This window comes from Notothenia coriiceps, unplaced genomic scaffold, assembly GCF_000735185.1.
Source record: "Notothenia coriiceps isolate Sejong01 unplaced genomic scaffold, NC01 NC01_scaffold00000339, whole genome shotgun sequence".
Classification (NCBI taxonomy): Eukaryota; Metazoa; Chordata; class Actinopteri; order Perciformes; family Nototheniidae; genus Notothenia; species Notothenia coriiceps.
This window is the reverse complement of record NW_011333040.1, coordinates 20,745,765-20,768,983: the sequence shown is the minus strand read 5'-3', so window position 1 is coordinate 20,768,983 and position 23,219 is coordinate 20,745,765. Positions and strand designations below refer to the sequence as shown.

The window sequence follows — 23,219 nt, the reverse complement described above, 5'->3', positions numbered from 1 at the left end:
CCTTTTGCTCAGAAATGTCACTCAGCACTTTAGTGAACAGTTTGCACTTTATTAGGGTGATTGCACAGTACAGTTTGGGATTTCATATTTGCAAATTTTTACATAATTTATACTAATTATTGAGGTAGTATTTATTAAATGATTAAACCGTATTAATTGGAATGTGATGCCATTAATTATATGATATGAGACACATTCTTCTTATTTGTTTATATTGTGAGAGTTCATGTGAAATGTGTTACTTAGCAGCTACCAGTTACAGTACCTCATGACCCTGGGCAGTGGTTAGTAGGTATGGAAAAGGAAAGAATGGATGGGTAAACGCATCTTCAGTGTTGTGGTTCATGGTCGACATGTTAATCATTAAATCTTAAGGCATCGTCAACTTATTAGCTTTTTCTTGGAGCTTCCATGGGGTTTAACCATGACCACTGGGCCAACCTAGGAAAACTATAAGATGAAAAATACATTGAGTTGAAATTGTATTGTTGAAATACTTTACAAGATTAGGACTGAATCTTCAGGCGCAACTATACAGTAAACTTGTGTGTGTGTGTGTGTGTGTGTGTGTCTCTTCAGGTGTGATGTGCGAAGCAGAACTGTCCTTCAGACTGGAGCCCAGGGACATCATCGCGGTACAGGAGCAGCCCCTCATGCTGCACTGCCAGGTCGACGGCATCCCCCCAATAACAATACACTGGAGGCACTACGGCCTGCTTTTAACTCAGGATCAGCATCACACCACCTTCATCAACGGCTCACTACTGATCGCTCACTTCCAGAAGACCAAATCTGATAGGTCGTCGGACGAGGGCGACTACGAGTGTGTGGCCGAGAATTATTTTGGGCTGGTGGTGAGCCGCAAGGCCCGTATTCAGGCAGCCAGTAAGTCTCCTCTTCTTTCTTATAGTGGTGCACAGTTATTTTGTTTTATTATCTTAGTTTGTATATGTTTTTTTGTTGCCAAGAATTACATCAGTAGAGATGAATCTTGTCCAATGTTATTAATGTTTGTTCAATATGCAGCCGGTTTGCTTAATCAGAATCAGAATTGCTATTTTTACAGTTTTACAGCAAAAGTGGTATAACAGGTAAGAAAAAAAGGCATTCAATAATAGGCTAACTTATTAAATATAGATAACAAAAACACACATTAGTAATAGAATAAAAAGAAAAGAGACGGATAAGTACACAGTCATGGCTAAAAACGAGTAGCAGCAGTTCAAAAGATATATATTACGCGGTTAGCTTAGCATTAAGAATGAAAACAGGGGAAAAGCTATCCCAGCTCTTTTAAAAAATAACTAAAACCACCTAGGCTTTCCACTGTCACGCTTATAGAAGTCACTTTACTTTTAAACCTCAATGTACAGTTTTTAAACTTAATTTTTTTAAACAGATTCAACAAATTAGTTATTTTCATTCTGTCTTTTATTATCTTTAAATCTGACCGTATTACCTTAAAAGTAGCACATTGAGATACCACCTCAATGTTCTGTCTGGGCCTATTTGTTTTGTCATTATGTAAAGTCTCAAGTGACAGACTAATAAATCATGATTGATGCAGATATGACAAGCAGAATCTGCAACATTAGCTGATTAATTAAGTTGTAATCTGTGTTCCCTACGAATGTAAACATTTGAATTGAAATATCGCAGAGTGATCATATTTCAGTCGAGACCCAGTCATCGGGTATCGCTGTGCTTCAAATGTACTTAATTTCCCTGAGTGAAGAGTCATTTGAATATTTTACTATCATTCTGTGTAATGATCTTTCTGATGCTCATCTACAGTGCTGATGGGAAATTCAAGCTTGTGAGTTTAGCATTAACAAGCCCTCACGCTGAGAGTCTCCAAGCTGCTTTGTAGGAGTGCAATAAGCTTGAAGCTACACAGCTGCCCTCTCACTGGTGGAGGAATCGAGATAAATCTTCCCCAGTTTGACCACAAATCTCTTATATGAAGCCACTCTAGTTCAAATTAAATTTTCAGCGCTGTTGCCATGGTTCATTTACTATGTTTTAATCTTATCACAGTCGATCTGACTCTGCGCTATTCTCTCTCGAACACACACAGTGCATTTCTCAACTTACTTAAAATCAAAGGCGTCTCTGATGTGCACATTCCTCTGAAGACACGCTGAGATGTTGCTGCAGCTCTTCTAGAGATACTGTACTGTTGCACTCTGCATTGAGTTAAGACTTTTTGAAAGGCTCTGTTATATATACACTGTAAAACAGAGACGGACAAAGGCTCACAGTAGCCTGTTGATTCCCGAGCCATGTGTAGACAGCACACTGCTGTGCTGTTGTGGCCAATACAGCTTTTCCACTCAGCAGGATAGGGAGGTTAGCAGGGATGCTTTCGCTGGACGAAGGGAAAAGTCACTTCAGCTCAGTGGCTGTCGCTGTCAAACACATGCAACCTTTTAAGGCCTCCGTTGAAGGCTTTTCTTCTCAAAGGTCAGATTGTCGCGGCTTTTTCATCACATTTACTTTGTTTGGCATCAGAAGTAACCTTCAGTATAAACCCCCTCACTTTTATTTCAAACAATTCATTTGACATAGTTGTAAATAACATGTTCATCACCTGAAAAGCATGCAGATAAACATACAGTACAAATAATCTGATGATTTGTATTCAGCAGTGTATTATTTATGGAATCAAGATCTGGTAGCAATTGTTCAATAAACTATTTTGAGTGAGAAAGAGTTTGATTTCCAGATAAATCAACATGTGCTTTGAAATGCAATTTGAATTGGGTGATCACTCAGAAATGGTTCTGTGTTTGTAAATAATTTAGCAAGTATACTCTAAGTTGGCTTATTAATGTGTTTCTCCAATAATGTGAAGATAGACGAATACTCCGGTGAGAATAGTGTAGTTAAAGCCTTGATAAAAGTGATAATCTATATCAATTAAAGAGTTGTGATGCAGTGGACCATGCAACACTATCCCTCATTAATCTGTTAAATTAGCATCAGCCTTGTTACAGTGTTGCAATGTAATGTCAAATTGTGCTTCACAGAGCTTTGAATGAAATATCAAGAAAACGCCTGCATTTTTAACTGAAGTATTCATATTGTATATGAGCATTAAAAATGAAGGATTGTGGAAATGTAGAGCAGACTGCCATCACTCATCAGCTTCTGAAAAGCTGTGGATTGAATACTGATTTCATCTTGGTGAATGAACCTGACTTGGATCACACCTTGGACTTGGTGGATCACGTTCAAACTAATTCAGGGTAGAAATATTCTGTTTTGACGGGGCTTTACTCCCCCTGCAGATATTTTCAGCGCTTCCTTTCGTCTTGTATTGATTGGGAAGGCACTGAAGGATTACTGAACCTCACATCCTGACCCCTGACCTCTGAACTTTGGTGTTGCATGGAGCAGTCTTTGAAGGCGAGGTGCGGAATGAGTAGAGGCTCTGCTATGATTACAGTCTGTCCCTCCTTAATGGAGTCCCACTCCTATCAAGGCAGTAAGAAGCCATCACTGGAAATAATCCTCCGAGACCCTTCAAAAGGACTCGCGAGATAAGAACTTCTGACTGTAAATTGTCCCCATGTTACCAATCATTACTCACTAATGCCTTCTGTATTTTGAGTTATTGCCCTAAAACAGTCATGTTAGTATATAACTGTGGATTTTAACTGGTTTTCAGTTGGTTTTGCAGTGTATGAAAATGCTCTAACGAGGCTTTCATTGCACCATTAGTTTTGGTAGTTTACTCCCCACCTAGGGGCTGTTCATAAGCAGGCATAACGGCTTTTTTACCTGCAGTCATTCAGTTCAGGCGTCTTTGGAAAGCTCAATAGAGGATGTTTGTACTGTACATTCAGAATAATGATAATCCTTCATCGTCCAGCTTCATTCCACTGCTCTGCCTCCAGTTACCTGCAGCCTTTTGTTTAGTATAGTGTTCCCCTGTTGTTAAAGCCTCAATTTATCAGACTTTTATGTTTTAGGTCTTTGATTTAAGGTCTTAAAAGAGTTTAATGTTAGAGGCGAAGTATATTCTAAAGGGATTTGGACAATCACTGGTCTATTTCATACTATAGGTGCCCACCAGAGACATAAATAATTTAGTATAAAGAGTGTTCATTTATTTTATGAAGAGAAATGGCCCAAAACAAGTAAAAGCTCTCCTAACAAAGATCACTAACTAGTGTTTGTTTTCTTTTTCTGTGTGTTTGTTAATGTTGATGCTCTCTTTTGTGTTTTTGAGGTAATTTGCTGTGTTATAGTCCCTCTTACAACAGAGCTCTGACTTGTACCACTGTGATGCAAAGGGTGGTGTGATTACTGCCGCCTCTTTATAGCCCTCCCAGTGGATAACGCTTCCATCTTACTCTCCACACAACCTCCCTCCATAAATTTCACTTTTTATTTGCTTGACAACCATTTGTGTGAGCTCACGGTTGGGGGCTGTTAGGACTGACTCCCCGTTGCCCCTTTAATTCGGCGGCCGGTCAGGGAAACTCTTTTTTTCCCTCCTAAATGTTATCTCTTTGATGGTCCGGTCCTCTCTCTCTTTCCTCAGTTTCTCTAGGACCTCCTCATTAGCTTACGTTCAGGAAGCTTTTCATCATTTGGTTGAATGACAAGCTTGGTACAGTGGGCCTGGCCACGGCTCCCGCCCCTCCCCCACAGCACACCCGCGTCACCAGGCAACACACCACAAAAGCCCCCCTGTTACAAAATAGCTTTTAGGATCAATTGAAATGACTTGCTTTTGTCTGTTTGTCTGGAATTAATTGTAAAGAGTTGAAGCTTTGTTAAAAAAAAAGAAAAAAAATTCCCCATTCCCATTAATTTGTAGAGACTGCAATTGACCTCAGGGACCATTTGGAAAGCTTTGCAAACACAATATGAAGTGTTCTGAGATACAAAGGTGAAGTCAGTGCAAACATGAAGAAGGTAAAAAGCACAAATAGTAAAATATGCAATCAATGCAAGTACAATGGGTATTATAAGTGTTAATTATTGTATTTACTTCTTCAGACAGAGCCTTTGGCTGCTAGATGATAATTCCACCTTGTTTAATTCTGAAATGGTCATGGTGAATTTAACTGCGGTTAATAATGGTAGATTCAGAATGAGACTTGAATAAAAAAGAAAAGAAGAACCAAGAGGGCTTTAAAGGATGAAATATAGGAGAAGACGCAGGATGCCTGTAAAAGTGTCTCAGTTTATGCCCATGCCACTGTGAATTTAGGTCCTTTCAGGGGTGTAAATGTAAATAGCTGTGATGGTGACTGGCCAGAGTCCATTACAAAGTACACGTGTAGCTGTGGCAGAAGATGAGAAGTTGCAGCATGCAACATTTAAAATCTTCTTGGATGAATTGCAACTAGCAGCTCCTCAGACTCAGACACCAGTTTGTGAGTGATTTATGTGAAGCTCCTGTTAGTTTATGTGGGAGTATTTGCAAGTTTGCATCGTTTGTGTTTGGAGGGTAGAAGGTGGCTTTCCATCACCTTCCAAGCCTACTGTCCCCTCCCCTTCCATGGCCTCCTGCCTGGGTGAATGCTGTAGCGCTATCCCTACATCTCCTTGCAGCTCCCTTTGTCTGCCAAACCCCGCCCTCGACCCCCTCCGCATGCTCTTCTCTGCTCGCTTGCCACGAAGCAAGTAATCTCTCTATCATATAGATTAGCTGACTAAATGCCATATATGTCTATTTTGACATTTGAACATTAAACCTGTTGAATTGGGGGAAAATCAAGATTAGCACATGCATGCTACTGCCTTTCAATTACATTGTAGCAGCAATACCTTCATTTATCATATTTGTTTAGGAAAAATCATATGGTATTGCTATTTTGTGCCAAAAAGCATATATAGATTAGTCATTGTTCTTACCATTTGCCGGTAGTGCACCTCTCATTGATATTCCTGTCTTGAGAACATCAGATGGCAGTAGGAGTGCATTAGGACATGGCCTATGCCTGCCCTGTTCCTCCCTTCAGGCAGGTGTGAGGACTGATGTTAAACCTGAGTGTTCCCTCCCGCTGTGTGGTCAACACCCCTCCATCTGTCTGCCACTGTGTCAGAAGGATTGAGGAAGAAAAAGCTTCTTTTTTTTTCTATCTTTTTTCTGTACTGATTAGGCAGGCTGATGGGGTGAGAGCTCTGGCCTCAGCTGTGTAGAATCACTTGAAACAGATTTATTATTGTACACCTGCGGTCTACAAACTCAGATCTAATTGCCTGATTATGCAAGATCTTTTTTAGTTGATTTAGAATTGGTGGCAATGAATAAGATATTTTATTTCCTGTTTTAGAATAGTGATCAACTCTTCAGAAGTGGTTACAAAGTGGGTCCTTTTCCAATGCTCTGCATGGTTGTAATATGATGCAGGTGTGTATATGTGTCTATTCTCCCATGCCTATATAAAGATGTTGTGTGTCCACTTTGGGTTGTTATTTTATAGAAAACAGTTGAAACCATATTGCCAATTATATTTTCAAATGACACATAATTTAACTTGAAGCAGTGCAAAATCACCAAGAGACCCCATACTCTTCATGCCTTGTGTGGGGAAACATGAGGGGGGGGGAATGGTTTGATTTCCAAACCAATTCAGAAAGTTTTGATCATTTTTCCAAGTTATTATGAATCCAATCTTGAACCACTTTTTATATGTTGTTTTTTTTGTTGTTGTTGCTTATTTTGCATATAGAAATAAAAAGGCCAGGCATCTAGAGCTGTATCAATTAGTTAATCGATATAAAAATACCCCCTATTTTGTATCTAGTAATTGTTAAAGTGACTGTTTGTATGCAAATATTTCATTAAAGGCCCACCTTGAACTTGAACCTAGGATGGACATTTCTTACTATTTCCGTATATAGACTAAATTATTGATCAATGAATCTAATAAATTAGGCAGATTCATTGATATTGAAAATAATCCTTATTTTCAGTCCTACATGCAACCTGCTTTGCAGTATTACATTTATTGAATCACCTCTGTGTCCAAGTGTCAGAAATGAACAGCTGATACAACACAATCATGAGCTCAATTGTTGCTATTGTGCTTAAATCTTGGCTGTGCTGACAGGACTCTCCCTGCAGAGCACAGACATGCATGGAGAGCTATAACAATCTTCTGTTAGTGCAGAGCTGCCTTGTAATATGAGGGATGAGCTGCTGTGTGAAGCTGAGCGGGCACCCATATACACTAAAAATATCCTCCTGTGTAAACAACATCACTTGGCAAATAGTACACTAAACCGGAGAAGAGATACTGTGGTGAGTGGGGAAACAGCTGGGAGATGGGAATATTGAACTGCTCAAAATAGCATTTTGCTCATTCCTCCAGGTGCACTGTCTTCATGTTGAACATGGCTTTAATCCTACTTGTGTCTTTCTTAGGGTGATGTAGTGTTTGTATAGCGCTTTAGAAAAGAAAAAGAGATTTGTGGCAATGTGCTTTTTATACAAGAATAACTCATAGGCACACAATAGGCTATAGGACTAGGTGCAATAGGCTATATGTGACATAGACAGACAGATACACATATAATCACAGCCTTCAACATACTTTCATTGTGGAAAGGAAAGGAAAGATATTTAGGTGTAAACCAACTACCAATTATTTCTAAGATATATCAAACCCAAAAAAACTAAATAAAGAAAACAGGAAAGAAGGTAGAGAGAACAACATAATGAGCAACTGATTCAAAAGATCTTTGAATGCTAAAGCAAACCTTGACCAGCAGCTGCTCTCATCAGCTGTGTACACTGTAGCTGATCATCCAGATAATGCCCATTCAGATTATGCCTTTTTTTATCGAATTGTAACAGAAGGCAATGTTGACTTAAAAAAAAAAAGATTCCCCCAATACTAACAAGTCAACATACAGTAGTAATCCTAATGAGTGGAACATGTGTTTTTTTGACAGTGTGATTAATTTAAAGTAAACAAACACATCTTGTATTTACCTGTTTGCTACACAAAGTTCAGCTTCAACTGTGATCAAGTGTTCGATGGACTTCAAGTTCAATGTTGGGATTGTTGTTTAAAGATTGTGTAGCGTCTGTGATGTGTTGATCTAACCGTATCTGTGCTCGTCAAATGTATGAAGTCTGTGTGGGTCTCCGGATGTCTCTGGACCACCGTAGCTTTGTTCAAACCAACAAAGGAAAAGGGGGTACCTTGAATTCCTTCTGCCTGCTTTTAAGGCTCATGGGAGGAATTCCTCAGTAATAGAGGTGAAAGGTGACCGAAAGAGCAGAGGCCGGGCTAAAGGTTGGACCGGTCGGTCCAGAGTCTGGCTTTCCCATCTGCACGTAGCAATTGTGCATTGACTCGTTTAAAGAGTTAGATTTTTTTGACTGTTACAAGCACTTGTATATAATTAATCCGGTGGTTTAATACCTGCATGTGTGTCTTGTCGTCACCTTAACCCATTGCAGTAGTGTGTTCTCTAGTCCTCCTCATTAAAACGTTTTTAGTTTGGTCCACACATAATAAAGATCGTATTTAAGGATTGTTCAGATTAAGGATATGGTGTAGGAAAAGGTTAGGCAACAGGTAATCACTTTCATCAACAAAGGGTATGTTGGTGTTCCTATGATCCCAGGCTTCACTAGGGGCTTGGCTAGCTCTCGCTACTGCCCCGTCACCGCGCTTCACTACACTTAACGGCGCCTTTATGGCCAGATTGGGCAGTTAAAAGCCTTTACAGGGTCTGCACCATCCACCAATAAAAAAAACTCCAAAACTCCCTCTTCCTGTCTTCTCCTTTGGCAGACATTTAGTTTAACATGTGTGAAAAACAGTCATAACAACAGAGAAAGATGGAAGGTGTGAGAAGAAGAAATAACAGTAAAGGGTTATATTTTGACGTTATTGCCCTTTCAGTTGTTCACACAAACACACACACACACACACACACACACACACACACACACACACACACACACACACACACACACACACACACACACACACACACACACACGCACACGCACGCACACACACACACACACACACGCAGTCGCACACACATAGGGGCCCAGAGTCCAGTTTCCCATTTTGTTTAAGCAGGGATCAGGAAATCTTTCTGCATTGGCCAATAAGCAGAAGAGTCGGAGACAAAGGCCGGTCAGTGATGGGCAGGCAGCAGCTCTCCTTTGGGCCTCAGCCACCTTTCCCCTCTCCAGCCCGTGTTTGTGTGTGTTGGGGTACCTCTCGGAGCAGAGCAGCACCTATTGTTAGTTGTGAAATGCAGGGCAGTGGAGTGGCTGGGAACAGGCAGAGGCTGTGGAGATGTGCAGCCTCTGGTGGCTCTGCTTTGTGACGGTGGCCTGAGCGTTTGTTCTCCTGACCGACTCAGCTAGCTGTGGATGAGGCCCCCTTTAGTCAATGCTGACTCTGGGTGGGTGTGTTTCCCCTTGCACCCCCCCATCCTCCTTCTTCTCCCTCTGTTTCAGCATTGACTCAGAAATAGAGGGGTCAGAGGTCATGAGAGGCTGGACGACGAGAGGGGGGTTTATCTGGGAAAGGGTGACCTTTTTGTGTGCACTAGTGCAGAATACCCCACCCCTTTTTTTATTCTCCACCCATTACGCCTCCCCTCCTCCAACGCTCAGCCTCCTGCTCATTCACCAGTGGGGACCCATCCCCCTGTCTGCTGGCCCCGGGGCAGTGGCATTGACCTTGGCTTTGGCAGTGAAACAAGGTGGCCCAAACCTGCCGCAGCATAACAAGCCTAACCCTGCCCTCCCAAACAAGCAAAGCAGACAGCCTGTAAGAACGAGAGCATAATAAGCACATTTTCCCTCACTCGGAAAGGACATTTATTTGTCCCTGTCATGCGTTTTCTTTTTAACCACCAAGTCTTATAAGTCAGTCGCTGTGAATAAAAGTCAGTTGTATACAACAATGTAGTTCTTAACATCTATTGCTGTTGTTACTTTCATGTCGATGTTGGACTCGGCTTGAGGAAATGAGTGCCATTATTTCAATTGTTTCCTTGTACAATTATATTGTTTATTAAGTTTTGTATTAAAGCTATTATTTGTCGAATGTCGTGTAGGAAGACTTATTTCTCACTTGAAGTGGACTCTAACTGGTGTGTGTGTATTAGAAATAATGAGGCAGAGCGAGTGTGATACTCTAAGAGATTGTGGGAGGAAATGATTGAATGGGTTTAGGATTTGTATTTGTGTGTGCATGCCTTGCAATCATCCTTGCAATCATATTCTGAAATAGGGGTTTTATGTTAAGACATGAGCTCATTGGGACAACACTGAGAGTTCAACATAATCTTTCCCACTCTTTCTCCATCGTTGCCACACTGGGACAGAACACCTGAAGTGTTTGTGGTTAAATCCTGTCAGGCTGCAGTGTGTGTGGAGTTGTTCACCGGGGATGAAATGAATTCCACAGGAACCAATTATAAGCGGTTTCTGCTGGCATAGGATGAAGGATTTCCGCGATGACCAATTTGCTACTGACAACCTGTTTGCGCTGTCTGTAGTTTTGTTAGCATGTGTAACTTTTGGGAATCTGATGCTCAAGAAGCTTATATTTCCGATCATTTTAAATGTTTGCTATTTTTGAAAGAGAACATCTGAACAATCCCTTATTTCAGCTTATCAAGTAGTTTCATGTCAAAGATAACTAGTTATCTTCAGGCTGTTTTAAAACAAGATTTTTGAAGATGCCATCGTAGTCTTTGAATACATGTTATCAGTTTTTTATAGAGCAAGAAGATAATTGATTAATCAGGAAGATAATCATCATTAAAACAACTGCAGCCTAAACACTCAATTTGAGTTGTATTAGATGCATTAGAAAGCACATTTTTATATATCTCTCTGTACAGCACTTTGGTCTGGAGATTTTAAAGTGATATATAAATAAAGTTGGATTGGATTGGAAATGTAATCATGATGTAGAAGTGTAGATTACTTTTCGGCTTTAATTTGAGTGATTAGAGTGGCACAGCAAATAGGCCACAGCAGAATAAGCATGCAGGAGAAGATAAAAGCGGAGAGAGGTGGGGAGTAAAATAGATGGAGCATGTGTCAGCGGTCTCAAATGATCTCTGGGCCCCTCTGGCTCTGGAGGCTGGACCTTGAACCAGGAAGGAACATTCCATTCTGATGCTGTGCCGTGACCTCCTGACCCCGGCAGCTTTGTTTCAAGGGCAGCTTTCGATAGGTAGCAGGTTGCAAAGCAACAGCGGCGAGTTTGCTTAGCTTGAAGAAGCACGCCTCTGCCGTTAGAACATGCCGGAAAACTGCTCCCCTGACCCCACACTCGTAATTCCTCACTGTAACATGCACATTACCTACGCTTAACATCAAATACATGCACTGACGTGGACATGTGCACAATCTTTCTCAGGCGTATGGTCAGTGACTGTACATACCTGCTGCAAGTTAAACACAATAACTTATGTGCAGTGAGCATTCCTTCTACACATAGACATGACACTAAGGCTAATTCCCCCCCTCCGACTGCCCCATTGAAGCACTCATTTAATTAAATTCCCATCTCAAGTGATGTAGTAGCAATTTTGGGATCCATCGTAAGAGATGTTTCTTTCAGTAGCTGCTCAGAGGATGAGATGTGTTTATTTTAAAATCACATAAAGAATCTGTATCATCTCTCCAACTGCAGTCTTTAATCATATTTATGAATGTATCTCAGTTTTTTTCCTTTGCAGAATTGGTTTCATGTCGTGTGTTAGTAAGTCGTAAGCCGGACCATTTCATTGCCTCAGCGTGAAAAGATGAAACATGATACTAGTGGTTTAATAGCCTCTCCATTTGCCAGCATAGGCATTATTTGTGAGTGGGAAGACAGTTTTAGAGGGTTAGCTGGCTGATGGCAGGTTAGAGGAGCCCAGTGATATGTGCTTATGTCTGACAGCTTATGGTAGTGCTCCTGCCATCCAATGCATGGAATAGCATTATAGTCAAGAGAGCCACCAGCGAAGTTATTTGTTAACCTCTGTGTTTGAGGACATTATCTTACTTTGAAATCTAAAAGCAGAGAACACAAACATTAATATGTGAGTCAGGGACTTCTTCTAAATATCCCAGGTCTTGTCTTTCGGTCAGAGGACCTTTTATGTAACATATCACAATATCTTTTGGGGAAAATAATAGTTTGACGTAATTGGGAGAAGACATTAAAATCAAATAAGTGTTTTACAGATAATTATTGGGGACACTTCTTTGATTATCGATTTGTGTAAAACATTTCCTTGTTCAATTTTTGAGGATGTGCTATTATTATTTTCCTTTACATGACATGTAACTAGATATCTTTATGTTGGGGACTGTAAGTCCACAGAATATATATGTACAAAATGTACATTTTGAGCTGTTAAAACCACAATTTGTCACTTAAAGTCATTTTTATCACTAAATCATCCTTCTGATTAAATAATAAGAATTGTGTTTGCAGTAGGTACAGAAGACAAAGCCTGTATTTTATTCTATTGTTCACAAGCCCTAGCCATGGGATTTCTTTTTTCATAGAAAGAATTTCTCTCAATTTATGTAAATCCAGAGCTGCTCTTTGTTTACAAGTCCTGAAAATTGTATTTCATTATCTGATAGAACAGATATGCCATCGTAACAAATACAGTATCTGCACATTCTTTGTTTGCACACACACTGAAGGCAGAAGCAGAGACAAAGGGCTTTCATTTCTCACCCGCTGTCTCGTAACGCTAAGTGGTTATGACAGGGCTTGCACTTGCCTTTCCTCTTCTGCTCTTCTTGCTCTGTGGTTATTTTTCCTGCTGAATTGGTGTGAACTAGACCCCATGCTGTGGGCGTGGCAGTCGCACATGTGCGTCCAAAAAGAGCTTGGGGTTACTGACTGCATATTAACATGAATTCATCGGGATTAGCCAGTTTTGATGCAAGGGGGGGGGGGACTGGGATCAGCAAGGGGCAGTAATATCCCTGGTGACCGTAGTCAGCTGGCAGCCTGAATGGAGGGAAAGAGGGAGGGAAAAGATTGAAAAGACAATAACAGGCAGACTTAATTTCCAGCTGTCTCAACAAGAGGACAGACTGGTGACAATATCTTGACGTCACAATCCGAGGGGAAAGCAATTCTCCATATATTAATGGCTGCTGCTTCTTAAATGCTCTGTGCTCTTCTTTAAGGGCTTCTGTCACTGTAGCGGCACTGGAAATATTCAGATTTTATTCCACTGACTCTCTCTTTGCATTTAAAATGTGAGTCTACAGCACACACGATTTATTGCTCTGTTTACATGTTCATGAATGTGAGTCTAATCTGTCATGTGTGCAGTGGTTAGCAGAAGGCTGTCCCACCTATCTTGTTGATCATGATTGATGTCAGAGCCTCTCTCTTCCTAGTAATTGAGCTCATATTTACAGAATAGAGCATCTGGGCTTTTCATTCTTCCTGTCTTTACCCTCCATTTAGCCCAGTATGAGCTGAGGCCCAGACGTGTACTCAACAAAAGGGCGATGATTTAACAAACCAAACACTTTGTTATGTTTTCATGGTCCTTCTCATTCCTTCGTCATCAGTCCGCTCTCTCTGACTTTTTCACAGTGGGTAGCTCCTCCTTTACTATGTTTTAGTCTCATTGCCCCCCACGAACAAATCTCTGTTTACCGCACACACGTGATGGCACTGTGTTGCCCGGGATTGTGATTAATGGCCGCAATTCAGCCTGAAAAATTCCCTTGAGTGAGTGCCAGTTGGCTTACGCAGAGAAGAAACTCATTACTGCTGTCAGTTGAGCTGACGGAGCAGGGAGGGGTGTGAGTGATTGGACGTGTGTGTGTCTGTGTGTGTGCGTGCATGTGGGGGAGAGACAGAAACTCATTTTTGTGCATGTCAGTAAGCGCATGCATGTCTCTCCACCTTTGCCATGTATAAGCCATCATGCGTGAATAAGTGTGTCTACATGTTTTAAGCTGAGTGTAAAAGTGACAGTGTGTCCCAGGGCTGGTTTCCAAGTAACAAGGGATAATTTCTCAGAAATGACTGAGATGCATATCAACAGCACAATGCGTGTAGAGAGGCACCATGCTGCTTTGTGACGACAGACTCCTTTACAGTATGTTACATTATGTTTGAATCCCTTAAGATTTGTTTTACTTATTTGTGGAAAGCTAAATATGGCAGATGGTGAGAATATTAATACTACTTATTAACCCTATGGTAAAGCTAATTTGTGTATTTGATGAAAAGGTTTTCATTTTCAACAACATAATGCTACTTTTCTCTTAAGATTATGTGGCAGTGAAAATGTAAAGCAAGAATAAAAAAGAAAAGGCAGAAGAGAAGGCGCTGTAAAATGAGCATAGGTCTGCACAACATGGATAAGCAGAGTAGTGCGCGGCCCACAGAGAGATTGCTATCTACATTCATTGTCACCTCAGACGCTTCCAAAATGAAGATTTGAGGACATGCAAATATACATGGCACATATGGGAATTAGCGCCCTATGTGAATCAGGCTTTTGCTTTGAAAAATAGACCATGGCTATTAGATAAATCTAATTAAATTGGTTGATTCAATTCAATTTATTTTATAGAGCACACTATCGCAAATGACACATTTGCCTATGGAGCTTTACAATCTATACGGTATACAAGGATCATTTATTGTCATTCAGAAACACCCTCTGTCCTAAGACACCCTATTTAGAAAAACTCCCCAAAATATTTTAACAGGCAGATGAATTGAATAAACCCCAGAAAGAGCAAAAGAGGACGGATCTCTCTTCCAGGACTTACCGATATGCTGCAGTCACATGTGTTCAGAATAGACAATGTAAAATAGTAACAGTATAGACAATTATGAGAAATTGTATTTAAAGGCCTCAACAGAGTAACAGGAAGAGGGCATGATAGTAAAAGAGCTGACTGCTTTTTACCCTGGGGACGGACGGGAACCTTGTATTCTGAGAGCATGCAATATGGTTTAAGGAGATCAGAGAGTTTGCAGGGACATGCATATTTACAATTTTGTAAGTCCCTCAAAGCATTTTGAAGTCTGAAAAGGGAGCCAATAAAAGGAAGCTTAACCAACGGCCTGATAATAAAATGTAACAATAATCATGCCGAGGTGAAACAGTGGGCTAAGAAAGGAGCCCAGAGGTACTAAATATTTCACATCAGATCATGTTGATGTACAGTAGTGATGAACACCCTGACTTAAAACTACTAAAAGGAAGGCTGGAGACAGTGAACATAACTGTTTTTATTCAGACCCTGAATCAAGTTGTGGTCTCTTAAGTAGAGGTTTAACCACGCCTGATTTTAAGGAGAGGGGTCATTGAAATTTGTAAGTGGGCCATCAACAGTTAAGAGGTTTCAAAAATAATGTCTAAAAATGTGTACTTAAGGATTCTATCAAGGGCCAAATGACTTAGGTAGCATTGACCAGACATCCATACTTTTCTGGTAAGCTGTTTGACATGTTATTATAATGGATTCAATAGGATATATTAATACATTATTTACATGTGCTGACTTGATCCTTTTGCTTAAGTGTTGTGGCAACACTTAATGGAAAAGTGTACTTGTCATTGTACATTAAGTCATATTTGGTAGTTTTAGTAACCGCAACAGCCTTTAGGTTTATCATTTCCAGTGTCAGCTACATAATAGCAAAACAAACGGTCAAATTTCAAAACAGAATATACAAAAAACATAAATACAAATAAATGACTGTACATTTGATCAGGATAGCATTTTTGGAAACCAACAGGGACACTGAGACACACATAAATGTCCGATGGGAACCACGCAGCTGAGGGGATCTCCCTCTTACAACTGCCAAAGGCTACTGTGAGTGTGTGTGTGTGTGTGTGTGTGTGTGTGTGTGTGTGTGTGTGTGTGTGTGTGTGTGTGTGTGTGTGTGTGTGTGTGTGTGGCATTGAAGGAAGAAGGGGTGACATTTACAGCCATTAGGGGAACCCAGTCTGCAGGGTGCTGTGAGATGCAGTGGAGCGCATGGGCCGGTCCCGCCCTTCGTCTTTCAGATGTCCCGTGGGAGTGCCAGATGTGGGGTCATCCATCTACCCCTGGTTCAGGCCAGCCCCCCTCAAAATCACTGTCAGATGCATAGTTAACATGGAAGGCTAAGCTCTCAGAGAGGAACCAACTTACACATCGAGGAATATACATCTATGTAAATTTCCCTACACTTGTGTTCTTTCCACCAGCGATATATGATCAAGAAACAGCAGCATAAAGGAAAGTCTCTTCGGAAGAGATTCATTCTGGCCTCCTCAGACTGGCCTGACTAGCCAACAGTTGTCCTCTAATGAGGTGGAAGTAATGAGTGTTGGACTGAGGATAATTGTGATGCCAAATGTCCGTCCAGGTTGTTATTCAGAGCCACTGCTGTCAGCGGGCCTCGCTTATTTCTGGCTTCACAAAACAAGAGGCGGAGACGAGCCAAAGAAGAATGTAATGGCATTTCCATTTGAATATAAACGTTATCTTACCCCAGATGTCTCCTAGCGCTTGAAAATATCTCAAACTCTCCAACACCATAGAGAAACAAGACAAGACAGGGATAAAGCAGTTGTATGGTTTCGCTTTTGTGCAGAGGGCGTACAGTGAATGGGCTGAATAAAAGACAGCACATAATTCATGTGGATATGAGCTCATATATACTGGTTAGATGACGGGAGAGGCATCTAATTTGAATTTTAAAGCAGGCCGTTGCATGCTGAGGTGTTGGCGATATTAATCAGATATATGGCCTCTGGGCAAGTAGAGAATGTCACTGTGACGGAATTGTCTCTTCTCTGCAACAATCAAGTGTGAAAAAGAAAAGTGAGAGAATATTCATTAATGTCCATTACTCACTGCAAGAAACCCTTCGACAAAAATGTTTTTCTATTAAAGCCTGATGTCAAAATTGACACGTAATAGGTGTGGTAAATGGCTTCTGTTGGCCAGCCTTACTGACGCTAATAATTGCTTAAGTGTTAGTAGTGTGTAAAGAGTACATGTGTGAGTAAAGAAGTTGAATTATTCTACTACCAATTGATTTTGAGCACAGTCCCTCAAGGAAAGCCTAATGCCATCTGAAATGCTCAAGATTAAAAAAGAAATGACTTAAAGATGTACTCTCCGCTCTGTAACAAGTTAAAGGAGAGAGGAAAGGTAATACATGAGCAATCTACGGAGAGCCCAAATCCTGACCCACTTACAGGTTAGCCTCGGGTATACTTTCAGCTTTCACTTCTCTCAGGCTTTATTTTAGTACTCTTCTGAAAATTGGTTTTCTACTCAAGAATTCAATGGATACCTACTGCTGTAACAGGCTGTACAAAGTGCTGTGTGTTACTTACTTCCTAGGAAACAAATGGTGCTAGCTCCCATGCCTCTATGAGCCACACGTGAACTAGCAATACTCATCAGAGATAAGTCAAGGTGTTATAATCGTACAGACCAGCCCAGTGTCATTATGCATATTTTTAAACCCTGTCAAGACAAAAACACTGCAGACTGAAGCTAGAGGAGCAAAGTCTGAAAAAGGTTAATGGGACTTCACCTCTCAGGAGGCATCGCACATGCAGTCTCCTCAGTCGGGTGCTAATTTGGCAGAGGGACAAACTAAAGGGGAGGGAGGGGCAGCAAGTTAAGAGGAGATACAATTATTTTTATTACAGGCCGATGGGAGAGTATGCTCTGTGTGAGTCCTCAGACACTCTTTACCTCTCATTTCTTATACAAATAAAATACAAAATAAACATAAACAGCAAATATATATATATAAACAGTAAACTATAAACAAATAAACAAAAACAGTACATGTGTACATATCAACGGTGAAAGATGTATACCTAAAGTATCTCTATTGAATATACAATATTAATACAGATTATCATATAGAATTGTACGCACATTATACTGAGACTGAACGTACTGGGCCCATGTTTGAGACGTGTGTGTTATAGAGTAAACTAGGTAGTGTGATGTGCTGTGTGGAAAACACACGATCAGAGAGGTATTTGGAGAACTGAAAGGATGCCCTTTAGAGCCCTGTTTCTCATTATCATGTGGGAATGTTTGAAGTTGTTTAATGAGTACACAGTTTACGCCCAGTTAGTTACTTTAAATATTACAAAAGGCCGGCTCTTTTTGTTCTCATGCATCAGACCCCTCCTTTGTTGTTTGTGAGTCCCTGCATGCACAATACACATATTAACACTTTTTTATTAACAACAAGGTTCACAGAAAAAATGTGTGGTGTAAATCAAATGCTTCTTTTCATGGCAGTGGTTTGTCTGTTATTTTAACCCTTTATTCTCTGTTGTCCTCCCCCAGCTCGTTCACTCTCTCACTTGTCTCTAATCTTACCCAAGTCCCGACTTGAATCATTTAAATAATCCCTTAATTTCCAGCATCTGTTGTGCTTTAATGGGTCTCTCTTTAATTAGGGCCTGCATGCTGGAGTGAGTGTAGGAGGCTTAGAGTGGAGATTTGGGGCTACAGGGGCAGAGCAGGGGTGCAGGGGCTGGGGGTGATGGAGTGGGAGGAGCAGAGGCCGGAGGGACAATAGGGTGGGTGGTGGAGGGTGGAGGGCGGAGGGTGGAGGGGGCTCAAGGTGAAGCAGGAGTAAGGGGTGTGACAGAGGCACATGCAGGGCACTAGTGGGGCCCAGGCTTTGTCCCTGGGGTGTCGGGGTTAGGAGCGGCAGAGGGAAAAGCAACTAGGCAGTGAGCAATGTGTCTTCCAATCATATTCTCTCTGTGTGACAGATAAGCTTTTATCTTCTTACCTTAATTACTGTTCTACTTAACGCTGACCCAGAGCAAGTGACTTTACACTCATAATGTTTACACTGTTTAAATATTCAGTTTCAGTGTTTGTTCAGCATCGGCAATCTTGGCAAGCAGTAAAACAAAGCATGACAGTATTGAATATAGACAAACCTATAATGCTATTGAGCCACCAAAGGATTTACAGTAGCAATATTATATAACACAAGGCTGCTATATGTTATTAATAATGATAATAATTTAAATAACAAATAATGATCAGATGAAACGGGATATAAAACACACAATTGATTTTCTGTTTGAAAGAGCTTTGGAATTTCCTCATCAGCAGATTGAGTTTGCTCGGTTATCATTGAGCTGTAATTGTTTAAACGTTCATGTGTGTCTTCACAAAGGTAGTATTAATTACAGGAGTGTCATGTTAGATCGCCCTATATGCAGGGGTCTCTATTTTTCGGGTCACTGTGCATATCATTGCCTCTCATTAACTTTTTATGATTAAACAGAGAAGAAATGTCAAGCATTATTGTGAGTGGTAACTATTGTAGCATCGGTGCTCCCTCAACCTTTGACAGGGAGTCTTAATAGCAGCCATCCATCTTACTATATTTAAGTTATTGGACACAGGCTGTACAGTATTGATCAACACAACAGACTAAGGACAATCACACCACGGGGAAGCTAATGCAAACAACCCTGCAACACAAGCAGAAAAGGCAATTCAGTCCCAGTCAAAACAATTTTGTTATGTGAGAGGGGAAGAAAGAAAATCTGCCATGTTTAGACGTTTGTTGATATATAACCAAATATGAGCCAAAGACAAGTTAAGGAAAGGTAAGAAAATCTGTGGACAGGCTACAGCGTTCTTTGGTTTACATTTATCTGATCCATGTTTTGAAATGCACAACACGTTGGTGTTTGATTGCATTATACGCTGCGCTTCTGATTCTTTTTTACATTTGGTATGAGCACACCAGTCAGTATTAATACAGTATTTGTAAAACCATAAAGATGATAATTAAATTGTTGATTGTTTGTTTTTATTCATACTAGTGGTGTGACTCTGGGGATTGTGGTCAGACGTGCATCACTCTTGTCCAGACTATTGGATGATTACAATTACATTTGGAACAGACATCAATGTTTTCCAACAGACTTATCACTTGTTGATCCCCTTTCCTCTAATGTCACCATGAGTTTGTCATTTTGAGTAAAGTGTCGTAATTGCTTTTGGTTGCCATGAATTTTGGTATAGACATTCATGGTCCAATCAATATGATCACCTGACATTTCATCTGGCTCCTTTAAACTTACTTTTTGCTTTTTGTAATAGAAGATTGCAAAAACCAAAGTGAATAGTTAATTGTTAAGTTGCATACAAATAGACCGCCCATGCCTAATACATGTAATTGCAAAGTTTACACTCAATTACGTGCCAGATAGTGCTTAGCATACTGGCATGGTCCTGCCATATAAGACATATTAAGGGTATATTTGAGTGTGACCAATGTCCAATAGGTCTGGTTTTTCATGTGCATCCTTACTTCTGCCAGTAGAGCGTGAACGGCAGAAATGCAGCTTAACTGATGCTTTTCCTCATGCAGGTACTGACAGGAAGGTGTTGATGTGCCAAAGCATTTAAAGGAGTCAAATTAATGTGTGCCAGAGACAGCCCACGCACGTGCAGCCCTTCCTTTCGTAGGTGATAAGCATCACGCAACGCGAACCAGCAGATTGATCACAGCAGTGCCCAGGCTTTGGGGAGGGTGGGCCTATTGGGGCAGGGAGCCAATAAAATATCACATCTGCATTAAAATGCTATCTCTGGGGTCCCAGCACAGGGCCTGCTATTTCAGGGATGCCTATTTAAAGGCTGCTGAAGTGTGGGCTCTCCATGCTGGAATAGCACCGTACACCAACTCCATTATTTATGGGCCTCATCTCTATTTTACTGGTTTACCAAAGTGGGGGTGGGGGGAATACGGCAGTCATCACCACTGCTTCAACAACATGCGCCTAATGATGTCACAGGCCTGAGAGGGCTCGTGGGGGTGGGGCGAGGTGTGCGATGAAGAATCGAGAAAACGCTTGAAAATGTGAGGATGGAAGGGGGCGGGGGGCTGGAGGCAAGCGAAGGTGTGAGGGAGGGAGATGACATTTCTAACATGGGAGCTCACTGAAGCCTTGCACCGTAGCTGCAGGTTTGAACGGTGCCGTAGGATGCATGCCCTTCTCTTGGCGTCATTACCTCCGTCATATCAATGAATCATCCCCAGGAAACAAATGGAAGTGTTTCATCAGATTGGTTGATTCGGACATTGCTGCAGGAGTCGTCACAGGAAACCGCACAGTTTGGGCTTTTAATCACGTTCTTAATTATTCTCTGGTGTGCGTGTGTTTAACTGAGCAATAAGAAGATGGATCATTACTTTTGGGCTATTAGGCAAAACATAATGCAGCAAGAGGTCATTCACATAATCACCATTTAATCTACATTTCTTCATTAGATAAATCTGAGTTGCTTGGATTGGAAAAAAAAAAAATCAACTATCCTAAATATTTAGCACTGTGAAATTGATGGATTGGGAAATTAATCAACATCGACTGGCTTTTAAGCTCCTCATTGGCTCTCGAACCCAATAATCAGCGCTTGGATTTGTATTTCATCCTTCATATGGCTTTGTGACTTTTCATGATGTGACATTTTGACCTAAATGTTACTAAAACACCATCTTAGCCTGATGATGTTTCCTTCTGGAACTTTTGGTCCTTAATTGAAACAAACGTGCAGGTGTGCTTCTCCTTTGATCGCTATTATTAGATGACCAGAGTTTTGACACAACCCTATTTACTGCTCAGCTATCTGTCAAAATCACCACGCTTCACATTTTATGTCCGCGACCTTTACTCGTATTTCTCCCTCACTCATTATTCTTTTCGTGGTTGTCACGGAGACATATGTTGAAGGAGCAATTGCGCGCTTGTATGTATGGATTTCTTTTTAGTATGCACCCCAACCATTCTCTCCATTATTGCAATAATTAGACCTTCTCAATTGACGCCAGCAGTATCACGCTGGTAGTGGACAGTCTTTAAACACGTGTCTGTCAACACTTAGCAAAGGAAGAGCGAAAAACAGTAAAGGAGCTTGTCCGTTAGCGCTAGTGTGTCGGGGTGAGTGAGAGTTCCTCGTGTGTGTCTATCTTCTCCTGCAGCAGAAGGGGGATCGATATGGTTGTTTGTTTCTGTTGAAGCAGCTCTTTGCATATGTTTATATGTCTGTGCTGTAGCTGCGCTTTATGACTTTAGATTGACTCTGCAACCTCTCCAACAATAAAAACCCACATGCACAATGTAGATTAGGAACGGCTGTTTTCCTCTGCATCTTGCGCAGATGGTTAACAAGTCTCTCTGCTTCTGTACGTGTTTATCTGAGTATGTAACCCCATTGTGATTTCTCAGATTGTGTCAGATCTACGAGTGTGTCGATAGGCGCAGGGGTGTGGGCCTCTTAGAGAAGCCATGTTTTATGCATGAAGGCCAAGGGTGGGGCCCGTTAGGGGGGTTTAGTCGGTGGACGCACAACAGCCAGATCGGCGGACACCATGACTACTTGGCAGAGATTCACAAGAAAGCTCCCATAGGCGCTGTTCCTCCTTTTTAACTCCTTTGTTCCTAAGCATTCAAGTGCAATTGTGTTTCTTTCTCCATGTCCCCAGTGTTCCCAGTACATATGGGAAGTAAAAACAGCAGCATGTTTGTATCTCAATTTAAGACTGAATTCCAAGACAGCAAGCGTCTTTGATCAGATCTGTCACTCACCATTATTTTTTGAAGGGTTCCTAGCTGTTTCACTGCTCCTAACCTTTCTGCAGCGACAGTGCCTTCAGGGATTTGATTCGATGCCTGACTCTGCCAGTCTCTACCCCCGGCTCCGTGTTACGACAAGCCGATACAGAAAGTATTTCTGATTGCTTTTGTCAGCGAGTCACGAATAGAAGTGAGAACCCATGAAAATATTCTTACGGGCAAATAGACTGTCTTGTGAGATATACAATAATTTGTTTGAAATTATGTTCAGTGTTTTACACATTAAGTGAAATGATTAAAATGCCTAGAGTTTGCAGTTCGCTGTGGTTAAAGAAAACTATTATTATCTAAAGTACATATCAAAAGCTGCATATGTACTATAATACTCATTTGGTGATAAAATCTGGTAAATGTTCTCTGTGACTTTTAGGCTGTCTAAACTTCACAGTGAGGTTAGCCTAAAATGTTTTATGGCTAGAAGGTTGTGGGTCCCAGGTGGAAAAATTCAGTTGGGCCCCTGAGATAGGCACTTAAGCTGAATTACCCCAGTAAGATATACAGCTGTTTAAGTGTGGCCTCGTAATACAGGGGCCAAAGGAAAAATATGAGCCCCTGTCAGGCTGAGTAACAGTCTGATT

General features: G+C 41.1%; 1 protein-coding gene across 1 annotated transcript in view; it reads left to right on the top strand.

Moving 5' to 3' along the window:
* Window positions 1-23,219, top strand: part of igdcc3 (immunoglobulin superfamily, DCC subclass, member 3) — a 51,957-nt gene that overhangs the window by 5,025 nt on the left and 23,713 nt on the right. Inside the window, exon 2 of the mRNA XM_010774797.1 lies at window positions 580-885. Coding sequence (XP_010773099.1) covers window positions 580-885 — 306 coding nt within the window. The remainder of the gene's footprint in view (window positions 1-579; window positions 886-23,219) is intronic.